Source organism: Pseudopodoces humilis, chromosome 2 (assembly GCF_049639895.1).
Source record: "Pseudopodoces humilis isolate 2021_Gansu_Grassland_sample_001 chromosome 2, ASM4963989v1, whole genome shotgun sequence".
Taxonomy (NCBI): Eukaryota; Metazoa; Chordata; class Aves; order Passeriformes; family Paridae; genus Pseudopodoces; species Pseudopodoces humilis.
This window is the reverse complement of record NC_142201.1, coordinates 10,734,916-10,762,788: the sequence shown is the minus strand read 5'-3', so window position 1 is coordinate 10,762,788 and position 27,873 is coordinate 10,734,916. Positions and strand designations below refer to the sequence as shown.

Below are 27,873 nucleotides of genomic sequence, written 5' to 3'. Positions count from 1 at the left end.
AGTGACTCTTTCACATGCTCAGTTTTCAAAGTACTGTCTAGGGTACAAAACCTGTTTTTCACTAATTTCATATTTTTATATCTGCCACACCAAGCACAGAAGACTGTTTAACTTTGCTTCCCAAAAGCAGTGATCTGCTCTCTCCTCTGCCACCTTCTTGATGCATTTTTATTTTCTTTGTTACAAATGCAGCAAGGATCATTGTATTTTCTCAGTAGGCTGCAGGCAGCTTACAAGAAAATTAGTGTGTTAAAGCTGGTGCATTATTGTCTGAAAACTTGCAATAGGGCAAGACAGTAGAATTTAGGTGTGGGACATGAGAGCACAATATGTCATATGCAGAGAGGCTGTGATATGGGTAATAAATAGATGCTCAACAAGAATGCTCAGATGAATCCTCAGACAATTCAGGCAGAGGTTTCAAAGGCATCCCTCCACCTCCTCCTCTAACCCTTGAACACAAACTAAAGCATCTTCCTGTTTCAGCAGCTGGTCTGCAGACAGCTGCCGTTTGACAGAACCTTACCAGAACTACGTAGTAAAATTGTGTTATAAGACCATGTTATTCTACCCTTCAGATAAACTTAAACAGCAAATGCACATGTGCAGTCAGCTCATGTCTATGTTTTTGGGGGACCCAGCTGGCTGTGTAAGGGAGCTCCTTTATTCAGAGCAAGATGTGAATCAACACTTCAGACGTAGGTGTACAAAGTGCATGCCTTCATGTTCCAAAGCAGGAGATGAGTTCTGTCCTAGTTTTCCTTAGAGGGTTTAGTGATAATCCTGTGTACCCCTGTTACAGAGGTGAAATATACTCCAATAGGGAAAGAAAGCCAAATTTACTCTGCCACTAAAACAGAGCTCTCAGACTTTAAGGAGAGTGATAGGACAGGACCTGGCATATCCTCAGCAAGCAAAAGAGGTGCAGGGGATGTTCAGCATCTCAGCTCCTGCGAGGGGCCAGACCCCCTCATCACAGTGCAGCAGCACATGTTCTGTGCTGCAAGGGACAAAATAAGAAGCTCAGCTATGTCATTATCCCTGCCACTTACTATTTATACATTGTATAAATGTATATTTATATAAATGTAATACCATCCAAATTAAGTCCAGAATAAAAATTTGCTGCAAAAGTATCATATTAATGTAAATCTATGCGAAGTATAACTTTATATATTAATTCAATATAGTTATACTTACTTAAATGCATTAAATACTTGTATATTTAAAAATTAAATGTAACTATACAAATATATATATGCTCATCTTGATAATTGAACTTTCAGAAGTTTGTTTTCTACATAATTTAAAAACAATAATCCATAGGACAGTCACTTAATGGACTGTATTCGAGGTATTTCTCTGTATTAGAAGTAGGCGTGACAGAACTATTTCATGTCAGGTTTGTTCATTAGAGGAAATGGAATTAAAACTAAAATATTCCTAATTCAGGCATGCAGTTTGATTTGCTATGTCTTTCATGCCTTTTGTGCTTATCACTGGCATTAATATTTTCAGAGTAAAAAGCAATATCTCACGAAGATTATTTTCTTCACAACACAAAATTCAGACACTATTTCTTTGAAATTAAAACATAAAATTTTATTTCAAAATTGGGAATTACCATATTTAAAAATGATTTTTTTAAAAAATAATAATAGCTCTTTGGTTTACTTATTTTTCTGACGGACTACACAGCCTGTTTCCTAATATTTCAAGTGGAAGGGAAATGCAGACTTCCATGAAATTTAGTGTCCCAATGAAGTAATGGAAACAGCAGTCACAAAATACTGCCTGGAAAAAAATTTAATTCCCATGTGACAAATCGCACTGCTTGAGGAGAAGCCCTGTATTGGTTTAAAACCTGACAGAAAAATACCACAGATTTCCTCCAAGGAGAGTGATTGCATTTAAGAAGTTGCCCTTTGCATTTTTTGAATCTCTGATGGCTGCTGTATCTTCTTTCACCTACTGGAATATGCCCAATATTATAGGAGAAATATATGCAACACAGGCAACTACTGGCTTTATGCATAGCTAAAAAACAAAACAGTTTTCAAAAGGCTTTTCACTTGTTTGGTTTTTTTTTCTCTTCTCCTAGGATCTTCAGCATCAATGTGTCGCAGAAAAGTCACTTTCCATTTATCTGGGAGCCACCTCCATTGGACTTGTTAGGGAGGGAACCACTGTGACCTGGCCACTCTGGCCAACATGGGGTGAGCTGTAGGTGAACAATGACCAGCTCCACATCTGCACCTGCCCTGTAAACCCCAGAACTGGTGGTGCTCAACTACAGAAAGCTGCATTCCCTTCCTTCCTCTTCCCAAGTTACCTCAGATTTCCAGATTACAGGCTTTATTTATGTATTTTCTGTAGCTAATAGTCCTCTCTTCTAATTTCTTATGGAAATCATGCAAATGTAGCTGTCATCTCATTATGTAGACATTGTAATTGTGTTTCCCTCTGGACATGTAAGTCTTTCAGCATCACCTTCCATCCATCAGGCTAAGGAGATGACAAATCATAATAAAGGAGAAGATCCACAAGTGCTTTGGCCCAGCCTGAGCACTAAGCCAGATGGACCAGAACATTGTGGGGATTATAGAAGACATCAGCTGCAAGGAGTGCTCTGTGCACACACTCTGAGAGGGCAATAGCAGAAGAGACAGGCTGTAGTAGGTTGACCCTGGCTGGATTTCAGTCACCCACCAAAGCCTCTCAATCACTCCCCTCCACAGCCGGACAGGGGAAAGAAAATATAAAGAAAGGTTCATGGGTTAAGATAAGGACCAGGAGAAATCATTCATCAAATGCCATCATGGGTAAAAACAGGACAAAATTAGAGATATTAATTGAATTTGTTACTAACAAAATCAAAGGAGGATAATGAGAAGTAAAATAAGACCTTAAAAATACCTTCCCCCCATCCCTCCCTTTTTCCCAGCTCTAACTCCTCCCCCCGCAGTTCAAGGAGACAGGGAATGGTGGTTATGGTCAGTTCATCACAGGTTGTTCCTGCTGCTGATCAAGGAGAGGAGTCCTTTCCCTGATCAGCCTGGGATCCCTTCCACAGGAGACAATTCTCCATTAATTTCTCCTAAATGATCCCATCTCACAGACAATTGCTCTCCACAGACTGCTGCAATGTGTGTCACTCTTCCACAGGGTCAGTCCTCCAAGAACAGGTTACTCCTGCATGGGTCCCCCACAGGGTCACAACTCCTACCAGGAAACCTGCCAGGGGTCTGTTCCAGCATGGGACTCCAACAGCCTGTCCTCAGGCATCCACCTGCTCCAGCTTGGGTGTCTCCATGGGCTGCAGGTGGATCTCTGCATCCCCCTGCCCTCTGTGGGCTGCAGGGGCACGGCTGCCTCACCATGGGCTGCACCAGGGGCTGCAGAGCAATCTCAGCTCTGGTGCCTGGAGCGCCTTCTGTCCCTCTTTCTCCACTGACCTTGGTGTCTGCACAGTTGCTCCTCTCACACTCTCACATGTTCTCATTCTGGCTGCAATTATATCTGTGAAATAATTTTTTTTTTTCTTGAATATGTTATCACAGAGGTGTTCCCTCCATTCCTGAGGGCTCAGCCTTGGCCAGCAGTGGGTCCATCCTGGAGCTGGCTGGCATTGGCTCTGTTGGACATGGAGGAAGCTTCCAGCAGCTTCTCACAAAAGCCACCCCTGTATCCCTCCCATTACCAAATCTGGCCATGTAAACACAATACAAGGACAACGACTGCCTTCCCTTTCTCATGAAACAAGCATACCAAATATCAAAGATACTTTAATTTTCCTTTTCCTTAGTATATATAGTGTCAAAATCAGAGCGGAGAGAGAGAAACAGTCCCTATGACCAATGAGTAAATGACATGTTGGCTTTTCCATAACAGATTTATTAAAGCATTAATCTAACTAACAGCATGATTTGTTTTCCCCACCAATGTCAAGAGAGATTCCAGGCTCCAGAACTGCACCAAGACCTGCTTGTGGCACAAGGTAGGACACAGGAGGGTCAAAGACAAAGCCTATATAGAAGCAGAGCAACACAGGTGTGTACTGAAGACCTATTATTCACACTATAGGGCCTAAAAGATGTTTTATTTTGAACTAGCTCTTGCCTAGTCCCATGAACTGCATGTCCACAAGCAGCTGAGCTCACCCCCCAGCTTGGTTTCCACTGAAGGGAATCCACTCCTGCTCTTCCTTTCCATGGTGTGAGCCAAAACATGGTAATGGAAAATCCCCTTTCAAAGGTAAGCTCCCAGTCCAAGGGATGCTGCTAAGGATGGCTACTCTTATGCTGTGTGAAGGCACAGGAGCACACAGATGAAAGCTTTTTTTTGAAAGTAGGACTGCACATCCAGTACCGTGTTGAGAAAAATAAGAGATTTTTAGATGTAAAACAAAATTGCTTTGAATTGCTTGAAATATCACTTCAAAAAGTGCAGATATTTTACACTAGTCTGAGGATAGATTGGGAGTGGATTTTGTTTGGGTAGGGTATATTTTTATATATATATATATGAATTCCACATACCTAATTTAATTCTCCTTCAGGCCTAAAACATACAGGAACTCTGAGTGAAATAATTACGTCTATGTTTTCCCTGACTCAGGTCAATTCTGTTGCTTCAGATTTTACCATTACCATACATTTTTATAAAATAATATTCAAAACAAAGCCTAAAAAGTAGGTCTTGAATTTTTTCCATTGCTGATTTTTAAATTAAAAACTTGGAAGAAAGGAAAACAATAGGCCTACATAATCACAAAAGTTACAATACTATAATCATTATCTTCTTGTATTTAATTTTGAAGGAAATAAATTTTACACAAGTTACAATGCTGAAGGGAAAAGAATATGAGCTTGTAAGAACTTTTATTCTTGTTGTGAATTAATATACCTTAAACATCAGTAAGCATTCTAATGAAATAGCAGCTGAAGCAGTAGTGCATAAAGTTAATATGCATCAAATGACAAACAGGAGATGATCTCTTGATAGGCTGATCCATAAAGTTTGTATGCATAATTCAAACCATGTTTAGCAATTCATATGTCTCAGTTACAGCCCCCTTTTATTGCCAAGTCACAGACTGTATTTGTTCAAGTTATAATATCACCTTTTTTCATGGCAAAGTTTAAACAATTCAGATGTCAAGTATTTGATCAACCCATAAGTGCTTTAGAAATGGGGGCCAGGGCTGGGGGTAAATAAATATAGCAAAGATTTTACCAAATACAAAGACAACAGAGCAACTTGTCACTTTTTTTTTTTCTTGGCAATTTAACATCAGCATAACTTCAGCTCCTGGAGAGAGGCTTGTACTAAAACTGAGAAGTATTTCAGTTTTAAAGTTGATTACTTGAACATTACTGAGATATAAATGTCTGCAATTTAAGATGTGAATAACGAGGCTACTGCCTATAGACTTAGAAAGGGCTGAGATATAGAACGTTTGTATGTGGTATAGAAAGAATTTATATTTAGTAATTAAGAAGGAGTCTGACATATTCTGCTGACATATTTGCATTTGATATCCAGATAGGGGCAAATTGTTTTTCTTAATGCAAAAAATCTTGAGCTTTAGTCCTTTCAGACCAAGATTTATAACGTGGGCACAAAGTGACTCTGGTATTTGAGTCTTCAAGAACAGTCAGCAGCAAAAATGGCACAGCAGTATAACAGTGACAGATATCACAGAATGATATGTTCCCATTATATAGCTGAGAACATGGATGGATTCATAAACAAGGGAGGTGAAAGTAGAAAAGGAAGAGGCATACATCAGATTATTACACAATCATGCAGTCCTCTGCAAGGTGGTGTAAGAAGTGCACTGAAGTTAGATATGTATAGAATTTAGATTTCACTCACTTTTTTTTTGTTTTTAGAAATCATCTGGGTAGTTAAATAGAAAAGAGTATGGTCAGATGAACTTTGAAGAGTCAGTATAAAGGTGGTTATTACTGTTTAAGTGTTAATGTGCCATGGGAAACCTTATCATCACAGATTTTAAACTAAACAATTTCTCTTACTCTGCAACTTTGAGGAGTCTCTTGCAAGCTCAGAATGCCTGGGAGAGGCCAAATTAAGGTAATATACTGGCTAACTGAAAATACATATTAGCCAGGAGTGAATATCCAATGGAAAATATTTTCCAAATGTGTTTGAATATTTTACCTGCTGTTAGTGAAAGAAAAGTCCAATGGTAAACCTGTATAAAATACAGAAATTCTGTTCCACAGAGAATTTCAAATTCTTCTTTGTTTTGATTGTAAATCAAACACAGAATTTTTTTTACACAATCTGCAGAAGAGCTGAGTTAGGGGAGGAGAGGAAGAATACTGTCTGTCAACCAAACCTACATCTTACTACTTTATACTGATGCTCATCAAAGCCAAATGTAAAATTAAAAACAAAGTGAGACAAGCAATTTGAAAAAAATGCATCTCATTTCAGCGTCTTTAAGAAGGACATTTGACTATAAAAAAATTAAAATATTTCCTTTCAAATAAAATTGCTATCAAATGCACACAATTCCTGAAGCTTTAATATTGATAGAACACATTCTCAGAGGATTTAGCTCTTCTGACTGAAAAGTTACATCAAAAGAAAGGTAGCCACTAGGGCCCACATTTTAGGAAAAAACCCAAAAACCTCAGCTGAGCCACACGCCTCTGCTGCCTATAGAAATAGACTTCATGCAGCTGAATTGCTGAATGAGCCCCATGGAGACACTGGACTGTGTAGCCCTGAAAAATGCAGTTGATATACATCATATTTTTGAATATATTCTCCCTCTCTAGAGACAGAGTATGATTTACATAGTGCTCCAAATTAGTAGTCAAAAAAAAAAAGCATTAAACTTATTTGGAATTCTTTTTGGACACTTTCAGTCACTTGGAATCAAATCCTAGTCATGCTGATTTTTCAGAGAGGCTCGATGATGATTTTTAAGTACTCATGATTTCTTTCACCCTTAGTGTCTATTTCAGTATTGCAAACCCTTAGTGTCTATTTCAGCATTGCAAACCTGCATTTAGCCTTCTTAGTCATTCAGATTCTCCCCTACTGACAAGAAGAAATGATTTAATATTGTGAGGATAAGAGTGGAGATCCCAGAGTGTTATATATTTTTCCTTTGATTATGTGCTCTCATTTTCTTGTGATTTTATCCCTTTGTCCTCTTCTATTTGATTTTCTTGCTGAGCATCCATTGTAATAAAGTGCCATGTTCAATGAAGTTGCAGTGAGCAATTTAAATAATAGCAGGTGTAGATGTGCAGGAATTTTGATTGTAATGCACTGCTGTGAAGAACTCATGCATTTATAGTGCAGTATATTTCTGAAACCATTATGGCAATAAGCCAATCAACTCAAATGTGCCAGGGGCAGTGCTGCAAATGTATAGAGTTGATGGAATTCATTTCAGTCACTTATTCTTGAGGTAGGATTAGAGGAAATTTTGATCAGTTCATGCATCTCCAATTTGGCCTGCAGCTTTGAGCTCTGGCTGCAGCAGAGCTCTCAAGCTGAGCACAGATGGGGCTGGATAGTGTCTGGGTGAGAAGCTTTCAAAAAAAATCTAAATGCTTCACTGTGTAGGTGTTGGTAACTCACTAGGCAGCATGCTTCCCTTGGGTCTGCTCCCTAAATTCCTGTCTTTCACTATGTTGGAAAATTCCGGCTTGTTAGAGGTATTTCCTTTGAAGATAAGAGTTAAGATCATGTTCCTTATCAGTTGAAAATCCTACTGTATGTTGTCCACTACTAGCCTTGATATTATGTCTAGTTTCCAGCTCTAGGAATTTCATTGCATTCTGAATGCTTTTTCCCATTTCATTTTCAAAAGGAGCAAGGTTAGGACAGCTGTCAATAGAAAACAACTATGGCTGCATTTTGCAGAGAATTAGTTGAGGCTAATTGTGTTAGAAGGAAAAGAGTGGTTGTTCTGGGTACTAATCACAACCTACTGCAAAAGCCCACTTTCATACATACCTGTTGAGAAAATTTATGACAGTTACTTTGATAGTATAATCTCTAAAATCTCTTCAAGTTATCCCTTACCTTGCAGCTCAAGTCAAACCTCAGTTTTCAAACTGCACCTTCAGTTGTGCTAGAGGAATTAGGTTCAAAGTTCAAGCACTGCAGCTGGGAACACCTTCAGCATGTTATGCAGGTAAGCATAACATTATTTATAACTTATGTAGTCTTTGAAGCACTTGCTGACCCACTGGACACAATGTTGAACAAGAATTTATATGGAATGGTCTGGGGCAAAGCAGAAAAGGCCATTTTTCTCAGGTGCTTATCATTTCTTACCCATTGGTTTTAACACTACTTTGCAGTCCAGGGTAGGTGTCTCTCAGATCCACTTCTAACACATTTGCCACTTAGGAAGCTCTGTTGAGCTCTTCAAACATGAAGGAGGTTTTTGCTGAGTTCTCTCACAGCTCAACTGTGCGAGGAAGCTGGGGAGTGAGTTTGGTGCTCAGAAGCTCTGCTGAAATACCGCTGGGGACAGGGGTGGGCGAAGTGGCACCACGGCTGTGTGAAATGTCAGTCATGCCATGGGCCAAGTTCTGCTCAACTTGCTTCTCCAGCCTGTAGAAAAATCAGTGAAGCTGCGTGAATGTATAGCAACCAAGAGCCTTGTCTTAGCCTGAACTTGCTAAGCTAATGACATTGCTTTGTAATTACACAATGGATCATTGACTTTTTTCTCCTTCATATTGTTTACAGGTTAAATGTGTTGATCAAGGTATAGTGGAGGAAGTATAGGTGACACTGTGAAGTTACATGCAGGAACATTACTTTTATAAAGTGCTTAGGAACCAAAATGCACCCGTTGCCACATCATCATCACATCTCAGTAACCCGCCCCCAAAACTAACAAATGTAGACAAGATGATAACTGATGTAATTTTGGTGAAAATATCTGTGATCTACCAAAATTTAATCAAGAGATGCTATCATCCTGAACTTCTTCAAAGAAATACAGGAAAAATATTTTCTGTAGTGATGGAAGTGCATTTTGAAAGATGGGAGATAAAGCAGCTTAACATGCAAATAATATCTGTAGTAGAATGTCCCTAGCTCTCATATATTACTAAAAAGAAAAAAGCACATGGGATATCTCAGAAGGCAGAAGCTAAAGATCTCTTTTATTCTCTTACAGCTGAGAGATCTTCTCAGTCTCACTGAATTTTTGGTCCCTGTAGTTACAAGACAAAATGAACATGTTAGGTTATCAAATAAAAGCTCACCTGCACACAGAAAGGGCCCAACCAGACAATGGAGCAGAGACACCCCAAATAACAAACACCCTGTCCAGAGAGTTCCAAGCCCACCCCTGCAGCCATAAACCTAGAGGGACAACAAAAAAGTGACAACATCAGGCAGGGGGGAAATCTCAATTCAGGACTCAGAGAGAAGGGAATCCTGTCTGGGCCTTGTCCAGGGCTGCCCCAGCAGAACCCCAGTCCCAGCATCCAGGTTGAAAACTGACACCATGAGTCACTGGGGGCAGCTCTCTGAGTCATCTTTTGGACTAAGGATGGTTCCTGTCTAGGGGTGGGACACATCACAGGATGCAAGGGAAGAACATTTTAGGATTGCACAGGATTTCTATGGGATTCTTAAGGGAGGACTCAAAAATGAGAAAAAGGAAAGGATTTAGGGAGCTTGAGGGGGAAGAAGGGAGCAAAAGGGTCCATTAACACATAAGCAAGGCCTGGTCAGTGCAGTAGTCTGTCCTTGTCTTGCACTTGATCATCACCATCTGCCTCTCTACTAATTAAAGTCCACTTCCAAGTGCTTTCCAGCATGGGAATTTTCACTTCTGTGTCTGCCTGCCTGCCTGCCTGTGAATCTGTGGTGCCAGCAGCTGGAGTGGGGCTGCATCCTTGGGATCTCCTATGTTCAGGTGCCCTCAGCTGGGAGGACTGAGCATCCTTGCTGCTGGCTGGATCCACCTCGTGCATGAGCTCCTGGAGTCCCAGGGATGGTCTGCTGTCCTGCCCAGGCAGACAGGGCAGCAGGACAGGGCTGGTGGTGCTGCCTGGGCTTTGGGAATGCCCTGGGTGTGTGTCAATGACCTGCACTGCCAGACATCTCTATATGTGCCCAGTGCCTGCTGGCAGTAATTTTTCAGCCTCATTACCAGCTGGATCTGGGGACACAGAGTGGCAGCAGCCCTGGCCTCAAGCTGTCAGGTCCAGCATGATAAAATTTATCGTTATACATTTGGAATTTCCAAATACCTCCAGCAGAATGACCACCAGCTTTAACAAGTCTGAGCAGGTCTGCTGCTTAGCTTCCTGAGCACAGCTCTTTCCTTTGACAGGACAGATTTATTTCACTTGTCAGAAGAAATGTCTACCCTGAGAGTTTGCTGGTCACCATGATAGCCATGAGATTCTCACTTGGTGCTGGCAGCCACAGTGTGCAGATTTAAAATTCCCTGTTAAACTATCCAAATACATGAATACATCCTAATGTACCCTGCCACTCAAGTATTAGATCATGATATGTCAGACAGCTGAGTTACAAATGGAAGAAGGTTCTTCAAGTTACAAAGTGTAATTTTCAAAACCCTATGTCTAAGAAGTGATTGTTCTTCTAAATTAATAATTAGGCACAATAATGATGACTTGTTTAGGTACACAAAATTTATATGAATGCCTGTGCCTGTGATAGTACTGGAAAGTGTTCAGCCGGAAGCATACTAATGTTTGTATGCAAAATATTTTGAAGGAGAAAACTATTAAAACTAAGAAAAAATCATCAATATAGATTAAAAAAATCAGATATTAAGGAAAACTGCAAGATGTGACAGAACAAAATAAATAAAAATATTGACTTTCATGAAGCAGCACTGTAAGTTACAGATGATTTATATTCATTCCGCAGATTACTGAAAAAAAATAGATGTTTAAAAACCTTAATTTTCTATTCCAGTCTCAAGAGAGAAAAAATAAGCCTGTTATTGAAAAGTACACGAGCAAGAAAGAAAGCTTTTGATAATGCCAGCATGGCTCCAAATCATTATTTCACAGGCTTAAGGTGAATATTGATTAGTGTAATTTCCTTGCCTTTTGGACTGTGCTTTTTTCACATTTCTCTAAGGAAGTTTCAAAACAGTCTCCAGTTGGGGTTTTTTCTTCTCATTTCTTAGTATGCATATGAACAGCATCTGCTTTCTTCCCCAGCCATAGCAATGATACGTTTCTACTGCCTCAGTTCTAACCAGTTTAATGTGCTGAAAAGCACAGTGTTGCACGATAACAGCAATTCTGCAGAGCAAAATGTTGATGGAAATGGCAGGCTGCTGTTAGAGGCAATGATGGGTTTATGGGAAGCCCAGATTCTCTGTGAAAGGAGCCAGTGAGGGTCTCCGGGAAAATATGGAGCAGCAACATCTGTGTTTCACTAAGCTTTCATGAGAGAAAATGTTCTGGATGTATTTTATTACAGGTTTTTGATGAAACTGAGATGGCACCATTGAATGCATCCAAGATTAGGAATGTTAACATTTCCTTCACCATACTTGGGAGCTGCTTTTGACAGAGTCTGGCATAGCAGACACAGGGAGACCTGCTGTGTAGCAGATTTTGCCAGGCTCTATAGCAGCCATCATATGCTCCTTTAATCTTTCTGCCTTCTTTTTATTTTATTTCATTTTCCCTCTTCTCAGCAAAATTCCTGATGTAGAAAAGCCTGTGTTGTTTGTGAAGTAAAAGGTCTGCAGAAATGATAGTGTTTCACTTTTGATGTAAAATAACCTTCTTGTTGTAAACAAGATTAGCTGTTTTCCTTTCAAATTCTCTGCATGCTAATTCCAGAGGAACTATGTTACACATGCACTTGGTTCCTTTTCCTTTGTTTAAGACAGTTTAAATAAACAAATTAAAATCCATCATAAAGTGGAACCTATTTTTCTCAAGAAAACAAAATAATGTCATATGCTGATGATGCAATGAACTGCATTTCACAGACTCAGGGCAATTAGGTGCTGGAAACTACCCATCCACCAAGCTCATCCACCCACACTGACAGTTTAAGAACAATCCCACTAAGGAATTTCTAAGTGTTTTGAACAGTCTTATTTTTAAATTTCACAGGTGTGAAGACCACCTTAAAAAAAGAAAATGCAAGAAATATTTCATTACAACTGCACATAACATCAATACTACAGCCATGAGGTTAGGAAAGTATAAGCACAATCTATGCAGTATGTTTAGAACTGAAGCTGGAAAATATGTTTTAACTGTGATTACTTACTATCAGAAAGTGCCAGATTGATATAAAAGAAGTATTTATGAAAATGGCTATAAAGGGTTCATTGTGCTATTTGAAAATAGATGACAAGACAGTTTAAATGGATCAGAGGGGACTATAATTCATAATTTGTATTTTTTTCTGATCCAGTAGAAAACCTGGAGTTGCAGTTCAGGAAAGATGTTGACCAAATGGGTGTGTAGAGGAGGTTCTAGGGAACACAGGTGATTGGAAGAATCCTGGCAAAAAATCTTTCCACAAAATGTAAGATTAACAGCCTTCAAATATGCAAGGGTCTTCTGCCACAAAGATTGTCCATGTGGCTGGTAAATAGGTTACGAAAAAAGGGAGATTATGCTGAAATATAGAAGAGCCAGCTCAGGTGCCTGGAAAATGTTAGAATTTTAAAGGTAGTGACACAAAAATAGACTGAATGGAGGTGTCATAGAGTCCCCATCACTAAAATTTTTAAAGATAAATTAGACAAGATCTTGCCATGTATGATATGGTGAAAGATTCATCCTGTCAGGACAGGAGGATGGATTAGATGATCCCATGAATTCCCTTCCAGCCCTTCCAGCCATGTGACTAATGTAGAAGAACAGAATATGTGCTCACTGTAATTTATAGCCTGTTTCAGCTTTAATGCTTCTCTTCGTACTTTTTTCTTGTCACCTTTAATGTTCTGTAATAAAATAACTGATGGAAAAAGGGGTTATTTACTGAATTACTTCTATGGTTTGTATTAAGGAAACATTGAAACCATAGCAACTCCAAGAATACTGGACTCCTCAGGAGCCAGGCAAAACTAAATAAGCAGTGCCTCCTTCATCCTATCAGTAATTGCTTTACACTTTATGTTTGTCCCATAAACAAGGCATAAAATAGTTTCAAATATTTGTCCCAACATGCAAGACTGTGTCAAGGAGGGAAAGACATGGATAACAGGAGCATGAATTGCTAAGTGCTGAGGAAAGGAGTGGTCTGCAACTTCCCCAATGCATCTGGAGTAAGCAGGGCAAGCTGCCATGTGTGTGATTGTCCGGAGCAACAACCTGACTGGAAGGAGCCACAAGTTCCTTTTCAGCCCACCTGTCTGGAGTACTTCCTATAAAAACCAAAGCACTGTGAGGGAGGGAGGGAGGGAAGGAGGGAAGAAGAGAACTGAGAGAGGAAACTGCAGGTTTTCACACTGTGGTTTCACCCCAAAGCAGAGCTGGGCTGTAGCTGGGGTGTGCCTCCGGTTATAGGAGGGCACACTTCTAATTGATCTGGACTCCTAAAGTCTAAGCCCTTTCTGAGCATGATTTCTAGACAGAATAGGTAGTTCCAGCTGATGGCCATTAAGTGTCTTAGAGTTCAGCTGTATGATGCACCTACCTTAATTCAAAGTGTTAGCTAGGCTGTGATAATTTGACCACAGAAAATGTCAGTGAAAGTTTTCTGTTCACAACTCAAAATCTCAGAAATTATAGAAAGGACCTATTGAAAATCAGTTTAAAGGTGGTAACTCCTTGAGTTTTGGGACTTCTTTATCAGAACCCACTCAAGCATCAATCTTACATCCCTCAATTTCTGCACAAATTAGCATGTCTGGAAATCATCTAGAAATAACTTAGAAATTACAGGTCATAAATGCTATCTCATCCATTTCATCTTGTTTGGGAACAGCTGAAGTTCTCAGCTCAGATGAGCTCAGATCCCACCCACAAGAGGATTTTGTTCTCTTTACCTTGTTTGAGAGTCAGTTGATGGAGAAGCAGGATTTCCACCTAATTATTCTAGAATTAGAAATGCAGCACTGTTCCTCAGCTTTCTGGAAGTTCTTAAAGATACCCTCCAGCTCTGGTTCTTCAGGCCACCAAAGTGTACTTGACAAGACACTGAATGGCTGCTGCCTGCTAAGTTTCAACATTTTGAAGACAGGATCACATCTATTCCTTTATCTCCCTGATCTGGTAAAGATAATATGGGAAAAGGTTTTAAAAAAAAAATTTAACCCCCTATAATAACAGTGATAAAACCTCCTTGTTCTAGTACTGAATTTTTTGGTCACTTGATCAGTCAATCCTATCTGCTCATTCCAGTTTCAGAGACAAAATAAACTGGATAGTCTCTTTGAAAAACAGATTAATTTTCTTCAGCTAGTACTTCCTTAGAGATGGCAGATATTTGTTGGGTACTTAAAACTTGGAACTGCAGGCCTGCTCCTAGGGTGAATGTAGTTACGTGCACAAAAGTTTTTCTAAATACTTTTTCTCTACTTTTGGAGGCTTTATTGACTTTTTTGTTATTTCTATTAACCCAGCCCCACTAGAAGAAGAAGATATAATTGTCCTGTTACATTTTGCTATGTATGTGTGTATGGGTATGTGCATATGTGAGAAGCCTCATTATGGTCTCTGCTGGGAGAAGATGGCTGATGATTTGCCAGAATTGAGGGTGACTCCAAAAAAAAAATTTCACTTTACCAAACTATAGCAATTGACAGTTCAGTGTAAAACTTAAATCAAGCCTTATTTTGCAAAGTACAAATCCATGATGCCACCCTACAGTAAGGATGCTGGGATCAAAAGGAACCTGGAGGTCTTTGTGCCTCTCCATCCTCTCCAGACACAGCCCAGATGCCCCAGCTAGACTGGATGTTAAATTTTCAGGCAGCTCAGTTTCAGCAAGATGAAATTCATCCCATGTGACAAAACAGTGAGAGCTTCTATACAATTAAAGAACAGTTTCTTTTATTCTGAACCTGAAATTGGTGTAATTTCCCTTATATAAAATAAGTAAATAACATAACTACACACAGAAGAAAAAGGGTCTGTGTATCATGTATGCTTGTATAACACTTGTGTGGTTATGAACCTACATACAGGCATGTTGTGGATATGTAAATGAAGCTGGGCCAATCTCATTACTGACACAAGCAGTGAAATGACTACCCATTCCTATCAACAGTGTGATTTATATCAACAATGGGAATGATTCATGGATTTGCATAGAGCTAATAAGTTATAGCCTTGTGACCTGACAGAGCTTGTACATTTAGGAATATTTTTGTCAAAGTTCCTCTGACAGTCTCTGTTTGTCTCAGCTATTGTATTTTACTCATGTATATTTTAGATTTAAAATACTACACTTCCACAATTTAAAATAAATATTAGGAGTCCTAAGACAATATGTGTGTTCAAATCTCAAGCTGCATCTTGAAATTTCAAAATTTTTTGATATAATATTTGCTTATTTGGGACTTTTTTTCAGTGAATTAAAAACTGATAAACAGCAATGCCCAGAAAATCCACTGGAAGAAAAAGTTCTGTCTGAAAAGAGATGAGTGACTGACTACCATAATTTCAAGCCAGTGTATAAGGCCAACTCAAAACAAGAAAATTTAAGTTGCAGAATCCCACCTTTGTTAGGAAAGTTAGTATTCATTAGGCATTAACAACATTCACAGCCTACCCACAACAGCAAAGTGCTTCAAAGTTTAAAGCAAATTATTAGAAAGGTTACCAAAACAAAGATTATGTATTAAACTTGGAAAAGTAAGATTATAAATAAATGCTGTGCTTTTCCTTATCTAAAAGAAACACTCATACAACTAAAAATGCAACTTGGTTTTTAAATTATCCTCTCTCAGATCTCTTTGGAGAAAAGGACATGGCAAGGCTACTCTGCCACATGGTGCTTTGTGATTAGAAGCCAGAGTCTGGAGTGCTGGAGTGGCAGGTCTGACCAGGAGCAATGGGAATCTCTGCTGAGGTGGGTGGGAATGGCTCTTTGTACAGCACTGCTTCTGCCTGGGACACTCACTGTGGGGATGGAAGGATTAAATTGCCCAGGAGGCTGCCCTCAGTTAAATTGTCTCTAACACCCTGGAGGGCTGAAAAAAATGGTGCTCCTTAGGAAACTCATGCCTGGAATGACAGGGGTAGGGAGCAAACAGAGCAAATGCTAAAAAATCCTCGGAAACCATGTCAATATCTGATCTGAAAACTAATCTTTACTGGTACGTTTAGGAACATGAGGAGAAATTCTGTGCTGCACATGACAGGACAGAGCTCCCAGAACAGGACAGAGATCCCAGCACAGGACAGAGCTCACAGCACAGGGCAGAGCTCACAGCACAGAACAGAGCTCACAGCACAGGACAGAGCTCACAGCACAGGACAGAACTCACAGCACAGAACAGAGCTCACAGCACAGGACAGAACTCACAGCACAGAACAGAGCTCACAGCACAGGACAGAGCTCACAGCACAGAATGGTGCTCACAGCACAGGACAGAACTCACAGCACAGGACAGAACTCACAGCACAGAGCAGAGCTCACAGCACAGGACAGAACTCACAGCACAGGACAGAGCTCACAGCACAGGACAGAGCTCACAGCACAGGACAGAACTCACAGCACAGGACAGAACTCACAGCACAGAGCAGAGCTCACAGCACAGGACAGAGCTCACAGCACAGAACAGAGCTCACAGCACAGGACAGAGCTCACAGCACAGAATGGTGCTCACAGCACAGGACAGAACTCACAGCACAGGACAGAACTCACAGCACAGGACAGAACTCACAGCACAGGACAGAGCTCACAGCACAGGACAGAGCTCACAGCGCAGGGCAGAGTTCCCAGCACAGAACAGAGCTCACAGCACAGGACAGAACTCACAGCACAGGACAGAGCTCACAGCACAGAATGGTGCTCACAGCACAGGACAGAGCTCACAGCACAGAGCAGAGCTCACAGCACAGGACAGAGCTCACAGCACAGGACAGAGCTCACAGCACAGAACAGAGCTCACAGCACAGAATGGTGCTCACAGCACAGGGCAGAGCTCACAGCACAGAGCAGAGCTCACAGCACAGAACAGAGCTCACAGCACAGAACAGAGCTCACAGCACAGAACAGAGCTCACAGCACAGGACAGAACTCACAGCACAGAATGGTGCTCACAGCACAGCACTGCTCAGCAGCAGGCAGGGCTGGATGCTTTTATCTCTGCAGGAGTCCCAGGCAGCTGACAGAGGTCTCACACACTACCTGAGGCTGTGGGAGAGTCTCAACCTGCCCCCCTTCTAGTACAGGCTACACTACCAAGAAGCATCCATCCTTCCTGGATGTGTAGCCACTTTCCACCTCCCTAAGGCCTCCAGTGCTTTGTCCTATTCTGCCCAGGATATCCAGAAAGATCACCTCTTGTGTCACAGCACTGGCCATGGCCATCTGAGGCTGAGCCAGAGTTCACACACCCTGCACAGGACAGGGAAGGATCTAGCTCAGTACTTCTCCTACCTAGCAGAAAAATGTGCTGTAGAGCACCCAGGGCCAAAGATCCAAGTAATTTTGCTGAATTGTGTGAGCACCATATGCTGTTGGAGGCTGAGTAGCTCACTCTTCACACCTGCACAGCTGCCACTGTGGCTCCTTCTGCAGCAGCAGCACCAGGGGAGAGAACAGGCCACCTGTCCCAGCAGGTCAGTGAGGATGCCAGTGTCCTCTTCAGTGTCAGCTTCTAGGGTGGGCTCTTCCCTGCTCTGTAAATTTTCTGGACTCAACAGATGAATCCTCCCACAGTGACCTTTTTGCTCAGTCTCTGGCTTGTTTTGTGAGTTACAATCTCTCTCCAACTCCTTCTACTCAGCTCCTGGCACACTGTCCCCACACTAAAATCAGACCCTTCCCCACTGCACTCCAGAACCACATCCAACTCTTCTCTCCATTTCTTGTATATTTCTCCCAAGTCTTCAGCTTGGTTTCTCCTACAAATCTCTTTTGAATGTTTTGCTTTGTCATTCCTCTTCCTCTGACCTATGAAGAGACACTTTTTTTTTTTTTTTTTTGACAGTTCTCTGCAAAAACCTTGATAAATTTGTTTTCCCATTCAGATTTCCTACTTACCGTTCCCAGGTGCTTCCATTAGGATAGACAACAGCTGAATGACTAACAGTATTACTGGTCCAAGAGAAATATGATAGACTACAGTTCAAGGTAGATTTGCAAGGCACATTTTTCATGACAACTTCAGAATATTGAGCAGAATATAGAATTTGTTGAGACATCAAGCCTGGGGATGTAAGCAGGTACACCTGACTCATGAGAACTACAGTATTTAGTGGCACAATAGACACAAGATGTCTCAAAATGATTGTTCAGGTGAAAATATTGCCCTGTGACCAAGGCTCAGCTAGTACAATTAATTGTCAGGAGTACATCCAACAAGTCTCTTCTGCCAGTTAGCAGAGAAGTCTGAACACTAGTGTATTAATGAATTCTGTGTGGCAATGAAGCTGTTTCTAGTCCCAAGATTCATCATCCGCCACTAACCACCATTTAAATGTTTTATCATCCTGCTTTGTCCTTCTGTGGAAAAAGATTTCTTTGTCAGGCATCCTTGAAAGCTAACTATTGTGAGCTCATATTCCACATCCAAAGAGGGAAACATATACATATTTATGTTGCAGAGATATCAGGTAATTTCAAAAGCTATTGTAAACTCACAGAACATTTACACATGCACAATGTAGATGTTTGTTACAAGTGTGTATATATGTGTGTGTACATATAAAAGGACCAACCTAATATAAAAACTAAGTCTGCTCTATTACGTCTGAATCGATTTGAAGTCTGGACTGGTAGTAAAGATCACTTCACTTGCATATCTTTTCTCCTTTTGAATTTTTGGGAAGTTCCTCATCATACACAAGCCTAAAAAGTTATGTGAGCACCAGAACACTGTTCATTTATGGTCCACCTTTGTTTTTTGGGATGGGGGTTGTGCTTCTTGCTTGGTTATTTTCCTCAGTGGCATTGTCTAAGTCCATGAGGAGATCCTTAGTGCCATGGCCATGCAGATCTCAGTGATACTTATGAGTGAACTTGTACACCTAGGAATGTTTGGCTATTTCTCAAACAATTTCTGCTTCCCATAAATTTTATCTGGGCAGGTACAAGCAAACAAAAGTGCCCCTGCTCCTTACCTTAGTGTAGGAGCTGTGATTATCCTTTGCGCAAGGTGGCAGCAAAAGAAAGCTCTTCAAACTCCTTCCTCTCTCCCCTGAACACCTCTTATTAAGAAGAGTAAGTCCTTCAACTTTATTAATTGTGTTCTAAAACCCACCTGTTGTTAGTGATTAATATATGTCTGAACAATACAAGGAGTTACCAATACCTTTTACTTTGGGAACACGGTCACACTTCACTGTCCTTTTCTTTACCAATATTCCCCTGGGGAAAAGCTAAAAAATTAAATACAAAAAAAAGGAAAAAAACATGAGACAAATCCCCCTTCAATCACTGCTTTTCCCTTTCTGATTTTATTTTCACAACAAGGTATTTTTCCAATGAAAACACAATCACTTTCAGAGAAAGGATCAAGTCCAAGAAAAATTAAAATAAAATAAAATGTTAAGCTCAAAGCTTAAGACATCATCACATGAACTGTGATGGATGTACCACTGGTACACCATGTCAGCATAATAATTTTGGTTTTCAATAGGAATAAGTAGTCTGGAGAAGCTGACTATTGAAGTCCCAGTTAGCAGTTATCTAGATAAAATTAAAGTGGGGAGTCCACCCTGCTAGTTTCCTGACCCTAATCAGCATTTGCTGTTTGCATATTTTTGGAGGTAGTTTTTATTTGCTTGTTGTTTCGGGGGACAGATTTATTTCATTTTCCTGGAGCCCAAAATGTGTTGAATTGAATGTTTCACCGAAAAAAAATAGTGTTGATGAAGCTACTTTAAGGTTCATTAAGCCTCAGAATACTACTAACACATCTTCCTCATATGGAAGTAAACCTTGGATGAATATTTAATAACCTTCATAGATTTCACTCTCAATAGAAGTCAATAAAGTCAATAGAAGTAGTAAGAATAGCAGTAAGACTGCTTATTTTGAAAAAGTAGGGATTACTCTTCTTGAAAATACAGTATAGTAAATATGTTCTTTATTCAGAGGCATGGTAAAAGAACAGCCAGTCAGCTTTGGATATGAACATTCTCTACAACCTTAAAGCTTGTTTTCATGATCATAACCTTATTCCAAAACCACCATGTTTAATAAAAATTACTTTCAGAACTTGAAGAATATTTTATTATGGAATACAAAAATACTATCTATGTAAAAACAATAAGTTAATTTATTTACAATACTTTACACTATCTTGCTCTGGGGCTTCCTTTGCACTGGATTTCTTGTCATTATTTTACACACCTTTATAATTTTAATTATAACTTTGCACAAAGCATTTCCAAAAGCATGTCATCCATGTTCACTGCACCAATGATGGGCCTGAAGAATAATTCAGCAACCACATTAGCATTAATAGATCTTAACAAGGAGAGAACAACATTCAGCTTGGCAAATCTGGCTTCATCACCTCTGTGAATGAGTCTGACATGTTCATTTAGAGCTTGTTGTGCTTCCCTCTGCAATCCTTCAATGTACTGTGTACACTGCAGTCCAGGCAGATCTGAAAAGAAAAATAAATTATTTTGTTTACATATTTTTGTTTATAAAACAACATTTTCTTACAGAACAACTAACAGCTCACAAACCGTAATCATCACTCAAGGAAAGAAGCAAATTAAATGGCGATAGGATTTCTTGTAAGCAAAGTCAACATGCCAAATTTTATTGGGCGGGTCAAATTCTTATACTGGTGTTCTGGATATTAAATACTCTTCTTCACAAACATGAAACATGATGTTTGTCAACATTCAATTAAGTGTTAAACAAATTAGTTGATAAAAATTTGATGGAAGAATGCTCTTCAAAACACCATTACAGTGGGGAAGACAACCAAAATAACTTTTTCAGTTTTTCACTTCTATAGAAATGCATTGTTTACATTTAAGGCTTCTTTTGACAACTCTTTATACTCCAGTTTATAAGTGGTAAGAAGTACTGACTCCAACACACGACAAGCAGTTTCCCAATTAACCACAGCAAGGATACTGAAAAATGGAAGGTGAAGAATTAAGGCTATATGTGACCATAGAATCATTTTGGATGGAAAAGACCTCCAAGATCAGTGAGTCCAACCATTAACCTAACACTGCCAGGTCCACTACTAAACCACGTTCCTGAGCAACATATCTACACATTTTTGAACACTTTCAGGGATGGTGACTCAACCACTTCCCTGGGCAGCCTGTTCCAATGCTTGACCAACCTTTCAGAGAATAATTTTTTCATACCAGAATAATGCCTCTATCGTTTTGCACTAGACCAGCTTCCAAATCTGACTTGTGTAACATAAGCTTCACCTTAACTACTGTAACCTTTTTCTCCCTTATCTGTGTAAAAAGCAAAGCTATACAAGCAGGATGACAAATGCAAAGTATCACTACAGGAACCTAACCATCAATAAGTAGCAGTTTGGCAGTGGGGGCGCCAGCAGAGCCCTGTCCCACTTTCACAGGGTACTGCCACTCTTGGGAAGTGCTATATCCAACCTGCCAGCCACCTTCCAGGTCAGTCACGGCCGAGATAAGTGCCTTGGTAGAGCTGCATCTATTGGAGCCTCCACAAAGAGAGATGGCAAAAATAAACCCAGATCATAGATGCTGTCCCAAAAGCCACAACAGCACTTTGTTGCTGGAAGTCCTGAGCCTTTCCTTGCTCTCCGGGCAGTGCCGCTAACTCGGGCCGTGAGGGGAAGGTCCCGCCGCTCCCGCTGAGGGAAACGAGCAAGGAGCCACTGCTGACCCCCAGCTTTCCCTAAGCGGCTGCCAGGCGCCTGGAATTCGCTTTGTTCGTGGAAAGCATCTGTGGAAAGGGCCAGCCCTCAGGAGCCCTGACCGAGCCGCAGCCGGACCTGCCTGCGGCCGGCGTCTTGAGGAAGGGGCAGAAGGTGAAACCTTGCTCCGCGTCCCTGTCTGTCCCGGGGCACCTTTTTCACCCTGAGGAAAGCCCCGGGTCTGCCCCGCTTCCCTGGGGACACAGGGGGCTTTCCCCGCCCTCCTCGCTGCCCCGCCCGGCCACTCACCCGGGTTGAAGAGCACCGTCCCCTTGAGGTAAGCGTACTCCTTGGTGCTGATGTCCAGGCTCCAGCACTTGGCCAGGAAGCCCTTGATAGCCTGGATGTCGCCGGCCGAGGGCAGGTGCGGGCCGTGGTGCTGCCGGCCCGGTGGCTGCTCGCCCTGCTGCCGGGCGGTGAGGATGCGCTGCAGCATGCTGGGCTCCGCGCTCTCCACCGTCTCCAGGTGCACCCGGTCCTGCGCCAGCCCCAGCAGCAGCAGGGGCGCCCAGCAGCTACGGACCAGCAGCAGCTGCTCCTCCAGCGGCAGCTCCTGGAAGCAGGGCACGTTCTGGACGAAGCGCAGCGTCTTCACCAGCACGGCCGAGGCCGCCTTGCAAGCCACCTGCGGGCTCCGCAGGGCCACTCGCCTCCGCGACCCGCAGGGGCAGCCCCGGGGCGCCGGCCCGGCCGGGGGCACGGCCCGCTCCTCGCTGCGGAGGATGCTGTAGAGGATGCTGCTGTGCCGCCGGCGCTCGGCGCAGCAGCGCTCCGCGCACGCCATGGCACCGGGGCCCGGGGGCCGGGCTGAGCCGCCTGGAGGCTCTGCGGGGCGGTCCCTGCCGCCTGCTCCCGCCGGCAGGCGAGCACCGCTCGCCCTCTGCCCGGCTCCTTAATTTATTTATAGCCGGCGGGGGTGTGTGCGTGTGTCTGTGCGAGTGTGCAGGCGCTGTGCAGCCGGTTCCAAGGGGCAGACACTCTTTACTGGCTGGAAAAGAGGCGGGGGGGAGGAGGGGAGATGAAAAAAAACCAAACCAAACCCTCCTCCTCCTTCCCTGAGCCAGCGATACCCGGGGCGGGGGGCGCGGGCGGTCGCCTCTGCCCGCGGGCTGTGGCGTGAGCAGCAGCAAATTTCACCCTCTTTGCCCCGGGATGTCTCTTCCCGGCCCCTCTTTCCGAGTCCCAGCCCGGCTGATGTTATGCCGGGATGCTTCGGGCAGGGCAGGGCAGCTCCCGCCGCCCTCCCGTTTTGCCGCCGTAGGGAGCAGCTCCGGCCCCCGCGGGACCCCACCGAGAAATGACAACCATCCCCACTGTCCTCACAAGCACCCCAGAGCTCTGGGGGAGGAGAGAAAGGTGTACTGGTGAAGAAAGGAACGCTGAATTGGTGTAAATAATTAAATTCCTACCGGAGGGGAAAAAGTAACGACATCTAGGACTGCCCTAAGGAGCGATACTTTGTGTGCCAAATTAACTCCTCAGTGCTGCCATGCGGGGAGGGAGAACTGGACACGTCCCTGCCCAAGTGGGTGCTCGGTGAGGATTGCAAACAAGGCTCTGTCAGGGTGCCCAGATGCTGGTGCTGCTGCAGCACCCACTGGGATCCCCCATGGAACCACTTCCATTAATAATTCCCTTGCTCTGCCTTCCAACATATGGCCCATCTTCCTGATGTCATGTTGTTCCATCCATTTTCATTATTCCTTCAGGCTCTGCTTCTCCATGAATCTCTCCTCTTAGATACTTTTGTGTGACCCAGGTCCTCCAAGTGGCAAGACTCCAAAGCAAGGGAAGCCTTCCATCCTTCCAGGCCTTGGCATTTACACAGGAGGGACAAGGGAATTGTCCAAATGTGGACTCTTAAATGAAAAATAAGCACCTTCTCAGCTGGGCTAAATAAAAGTGGCTGCAGCAGAGCAGAGTAAATAAACACTACAGAAAATAAAGTTACTTCTGTCTGCTGCATATGGGCTAAAACAGAAACATTTTCTGGTTCACATGATCTGGAAGAACCTTGGCAGAGTTAGGGAAAGTATCTGGTTTTAAGCAAAATTCTGTGTCTTCTCCACCAGTATCTGCTACCATGAGAAGATTAAATCACCCCTGTAAAGCTGCATTTTCTTTCCATAAAAGTGTTTTGATTTTTGTTTGATTTTTTGTTTGTTTGTTTCTGGGGTTTTTTTGGTGGTTTTTTTAAGCAAATACCATTGAGTGCTTTGGATTTTGCAGAAACAAAATAATTTTGGACTGGATCTTGTTAACTTCTTTTCCCTGTGAAGTCAGTCCTCCCCTATCAGCTTACACAGGTGTAAAGTCATATAGCATCTTCCCTCAAAGTGTTTCTTCACAATTAGACTCAGAGGGGATATTCTTTACAAATGGTTTTTACAAATGGCTTGTGCTTTTCGTAAGGCACTTTTCTATAAAGTTACATAAATCACTGATGGGTTACCTGCTTCAAGTAAACCTTGTTTACCAAATGCAAGCTGTCCAAAATCTAGATTATTATAAGAGTATCTATTATACATTTGGTTTTACCTATGAAATGCATTTTCTTTTCCACAGACCCAAGCATGATAAAGCCCTTTATTGGCTTTGCAGTAGAAGAGAACTGCTACAGTGCACCAATTAAGTTTGCTGACAGGTCAGTGGTTTTACCAAACATCCCTTAAAAAAGGAAACATGCTGCTAATGTACTAATACTAAATATTACCAAATTTTTCATTTGGATAATATCACTGGTAATGGGAAAGAAGTTGTTTATTTGTCTAGAATATTTCTTTGTCATTCTAAGTTGTTTCTTTTTATAGTCATCACTGTTTCCTCAGCATTAGGATTTGGGTATTTTAGCCTTTTTTTTTCTTTTTTCTTGGGGGAAGGGATGTTCACTAACTTCATAGCTAGGTCTTGGCAATTTTTAGAAAAGAGCATCTCTAAGCTTTTAGTTGTATTCAGTAGCATTTCTCCTATGAGGTACAGATTAGTAGTCTGACTGTGGAATCTAGATGTGTTTTTTATGTGTTTGTAACTTGGAAAATATCTATGGGAAAGCACGGTACAGCTGATACTGGAATCATTGCCTTTGCAGCTTTGACCTTGGACTCCAACTGTGGGAATGTTCTGCTTATTATGGGAGGATGCTGCTTACACGGGGCTATAGACAAAGGAAATATTTGTAAATATAACTTTTATACCAAGTCTGAAATAGATTTTTTCCCCTGATGTAGCAACATTGATTGGTTGCAGGTGTTTAAATTTTCAAGGTGTTTCTCTTTCAGACAGGTCTCAAATGTAGATGCAATTATTCTGTTATATAACAGAATTGCTGACTCTTCATTTTCTAAAAAAACTTACACAAAAAGTCTTTGTGTTTGATAATTATAACAAAATGTGTACCCCACACTGGAACCAGAACTTGGTTCACTATTCACTGCCAGAAATCATATTGCTGTAGTTATAAGTGTACTTCCTTTTCTGACAAGTGCATGTAAACACTCATTTCTCTCATTCTAATTCTTAATGTATTCTGATATCTATGGAGTTTATTTTATTCAGGATAGATCATCTCTTTACCAGATAAAACATTAAGATAATATTTATTTGTGGTTTTCATGATGATATTTAGCAATTTGTACAGTCTTTATTTAAAATTCTGGGTTCTGCCTGTCCATAGAATTCAAGCTAAATTAACAAGAAAGCATTCTATTCACAACCAAAAGCAAAATCCCTCACAGAAACCTGACTGTTTTTTTGGAAGATGCATGAAAACCCTTTTAGAACAAAGTGGAAGTACCTGGTTTCTGCTGGAAGGTCTGATGCTACATGGGTATTACCAAGCTCCTTGTGGTATAGTCATGAGTAGGTTTACAAGCTTCCAGACAAAGGATCACTTGTTTGTATTGTTTAGGGCTTTTTTTGATTGTTTTTGTTTTGGATTGGTTTTGTGTGTGTGGTTACAGGGCTTTTTTAGCTCAGACAAAGCCTTGGATATGGAGGTGATAGAGTGCAGTCTTGGCAGCCTCACTCTCTCGTGTTGCTGCTCAGTGTCTCTGTATCACTCATCTGGTAGCACATTTGGTTCTTGGCCAGAGGGCAAGACTTCAGCTTCAGAGCAAGACCAAACAAGCATTTGTTTTTATGCCATCAGTGCTTCAATGCACCATTAGCTTGAGAAAAGCCTTTTTTCCAGTGTAGAATTTGATCCTGATGTCCTATAAACACACACTATTCCATTAAGTGCTGCAAAATAAAATCTGATTTTAAGATCAGATGTAAAGCAGACTCAATTTGGTGATTAGCACAAGAGAAGTTAACTTTTCTCTACAGAAAAACAAAGTTTAATGTGAATATTGTTATAAGGATATGATAAGAAATATATCTTTTGTAAAAACAAATGCTTTATTAAAACAAGGTTTTGGAATTGAATTTTTTTGCTGCTTTTCATTCTTTTCTCACTGTGACTATCCATTTATTAGACTGACCACCATTCACATTTCCCCTACTTTTTCTGGGGTGTTTTTTGAAATAAGTGGAAATTAAGGGAAGAGTAGTTCTCCTATGTGCTGTACTCCTGATGGGACTATTGTCCTCCTTCTGGATGGGCAGTGTTTTCCTTAGGAGGAGCATCCTGAGAGCCTGAGCCAAAGACAGTTGAGGTGGACCCAGCTGATGCTGACCAGAACTTCTAGAGCTTTTTCAGTTTCCCTAAGCCTGTGATTTGACAGTGTTTCTGTATCCCACCACCAGCTCACCTAACAGTATGTGCTTGTTCTGAAGTAGGATGAGCATTTGGTGACATTTTTAAGGAATTAGCCAGAATATATAAAAATGAGTTTATCCCAGGTTTAGACCTTCCTGCAAGCTGCTTGAAGGCAGATGATGTCTAATCTGGTATAAACTGTATTGGTGCAAAATCGGCCTTTTAACATATTTTAAAGAAACCAGAACATGAAAAAGAGAATATCATTGTTGTTGTTGTTGTTGTTGTTGTTGTTGTTGTTGTTGTTGCTGCCAGAGCACTTCTTTGTAAAATGTGGCCATGGCAATTTGGAAACAGAAATAGCAAATCTGAATTTCAATTTGCCCTTATTGGACCATGCACTTCACTGTCATATTTCCACTGGCAAATTTAAGGAGGTCTCACATACCCCAGGCCTGGCCTTTATTCTTGTACCCATATGATAATTTACCTTAGGTAGTGCTAGGTTATTCTGTTAGAGTTAGCTGGGTTTTGGGGCCAGCAAAACTAGGGAAAAAAGCAAACTTTTAAACTTTTTACAGTGAAAGGCACTCAGTTGTTTCCCATTAAGTGAAGATTAATTGATCTTTGTGGTCTGTCAAGTGCTGTGGGCCCCAGCAATCTAAAACTGTACATTTACGTCCCTATTGGAGTTTCAGTGTTTAGATAGAAGTAATAATTTATTTTTTGGTCCAAAGTGTGTTCATGGGGCTCCTAAACATCTGTCAGTGTGGAATGTTTCAGGGTGCAGTCCCATAAACCCTCCTGAGCCAATCTAGCAGCTCACTGGAGCTGAGAGAGGTGACTCAGATGACACAGAAGTGTTGCTGCCACTGCTTTCCTTGCCCCAGCTCTGGCACACACACGATTCTTTGGTGAACCAAATCTTCTTTCTATCCTGGTGGCATCTTTGTGACAGCCACTACAAGAAAAGTAGCAGAGAAATGAGATTCCCTGACTTGTGCTTTCCATGCTTTATTTTACCCAGTGTTACTTTTAATGTTTCTGCCACTCTTGAGAAGTTGGAACACTCATGATACAACAGAATTGTGCCTGGTGTGTCAACAGAATAACTTACACATCAAGAAAAAACAAACCAACAAACATGTAG

At 41.5% G+C, this 27,873-nt stretch overlaps 1 protein-coding gene across 2 annotated transcripts; it reads right to left on the bottom strand.

Annotated features, from left to right (window-relative positions):
- Nucleotides 1-8,446: 8,446 nt before the first annotated feature.
- Nucleotides 8,447-22,834, bottom strand: NR0B1 (nuclear receptor subfamily 0 group B member 1). 2 transcript variants are annotated; one of them, XM_088051703.1, is made up of 4 exons: nt 22,274-22,834; nt 20,663-20,755; nt 19,454-19,520; nt 8,447-8,607 (listed from the first exon to the last, which is right to left on the bottom strand). In XM_088051703.1, the coding sequence occupies exons 1-3, from the start codon at nt 22,806-22,808 to the stop codon at nt 19,474-19,476; spliced, it is 675 nt and encodes a 224-aa protein (XP_087907829.1). In that variant the 5' UTR covers nt 22,809-22,834; the 3' UTR covers nt 8,447-8,607; nt 19,454-19,473. The 2 variants fall into 2 exon arrangements, with proteins under 2 accessions (XP_087907829.1, XP_005516765.1); XM_005516708.2 differs by lacking the exons at nt 8,447-8,607; nt 19,454-19,520 and having other exon boundaries at nt 20,405-20,755.
- Nucleotides 22,835-27,873: the final 5,039 nt, after the last annotated feature.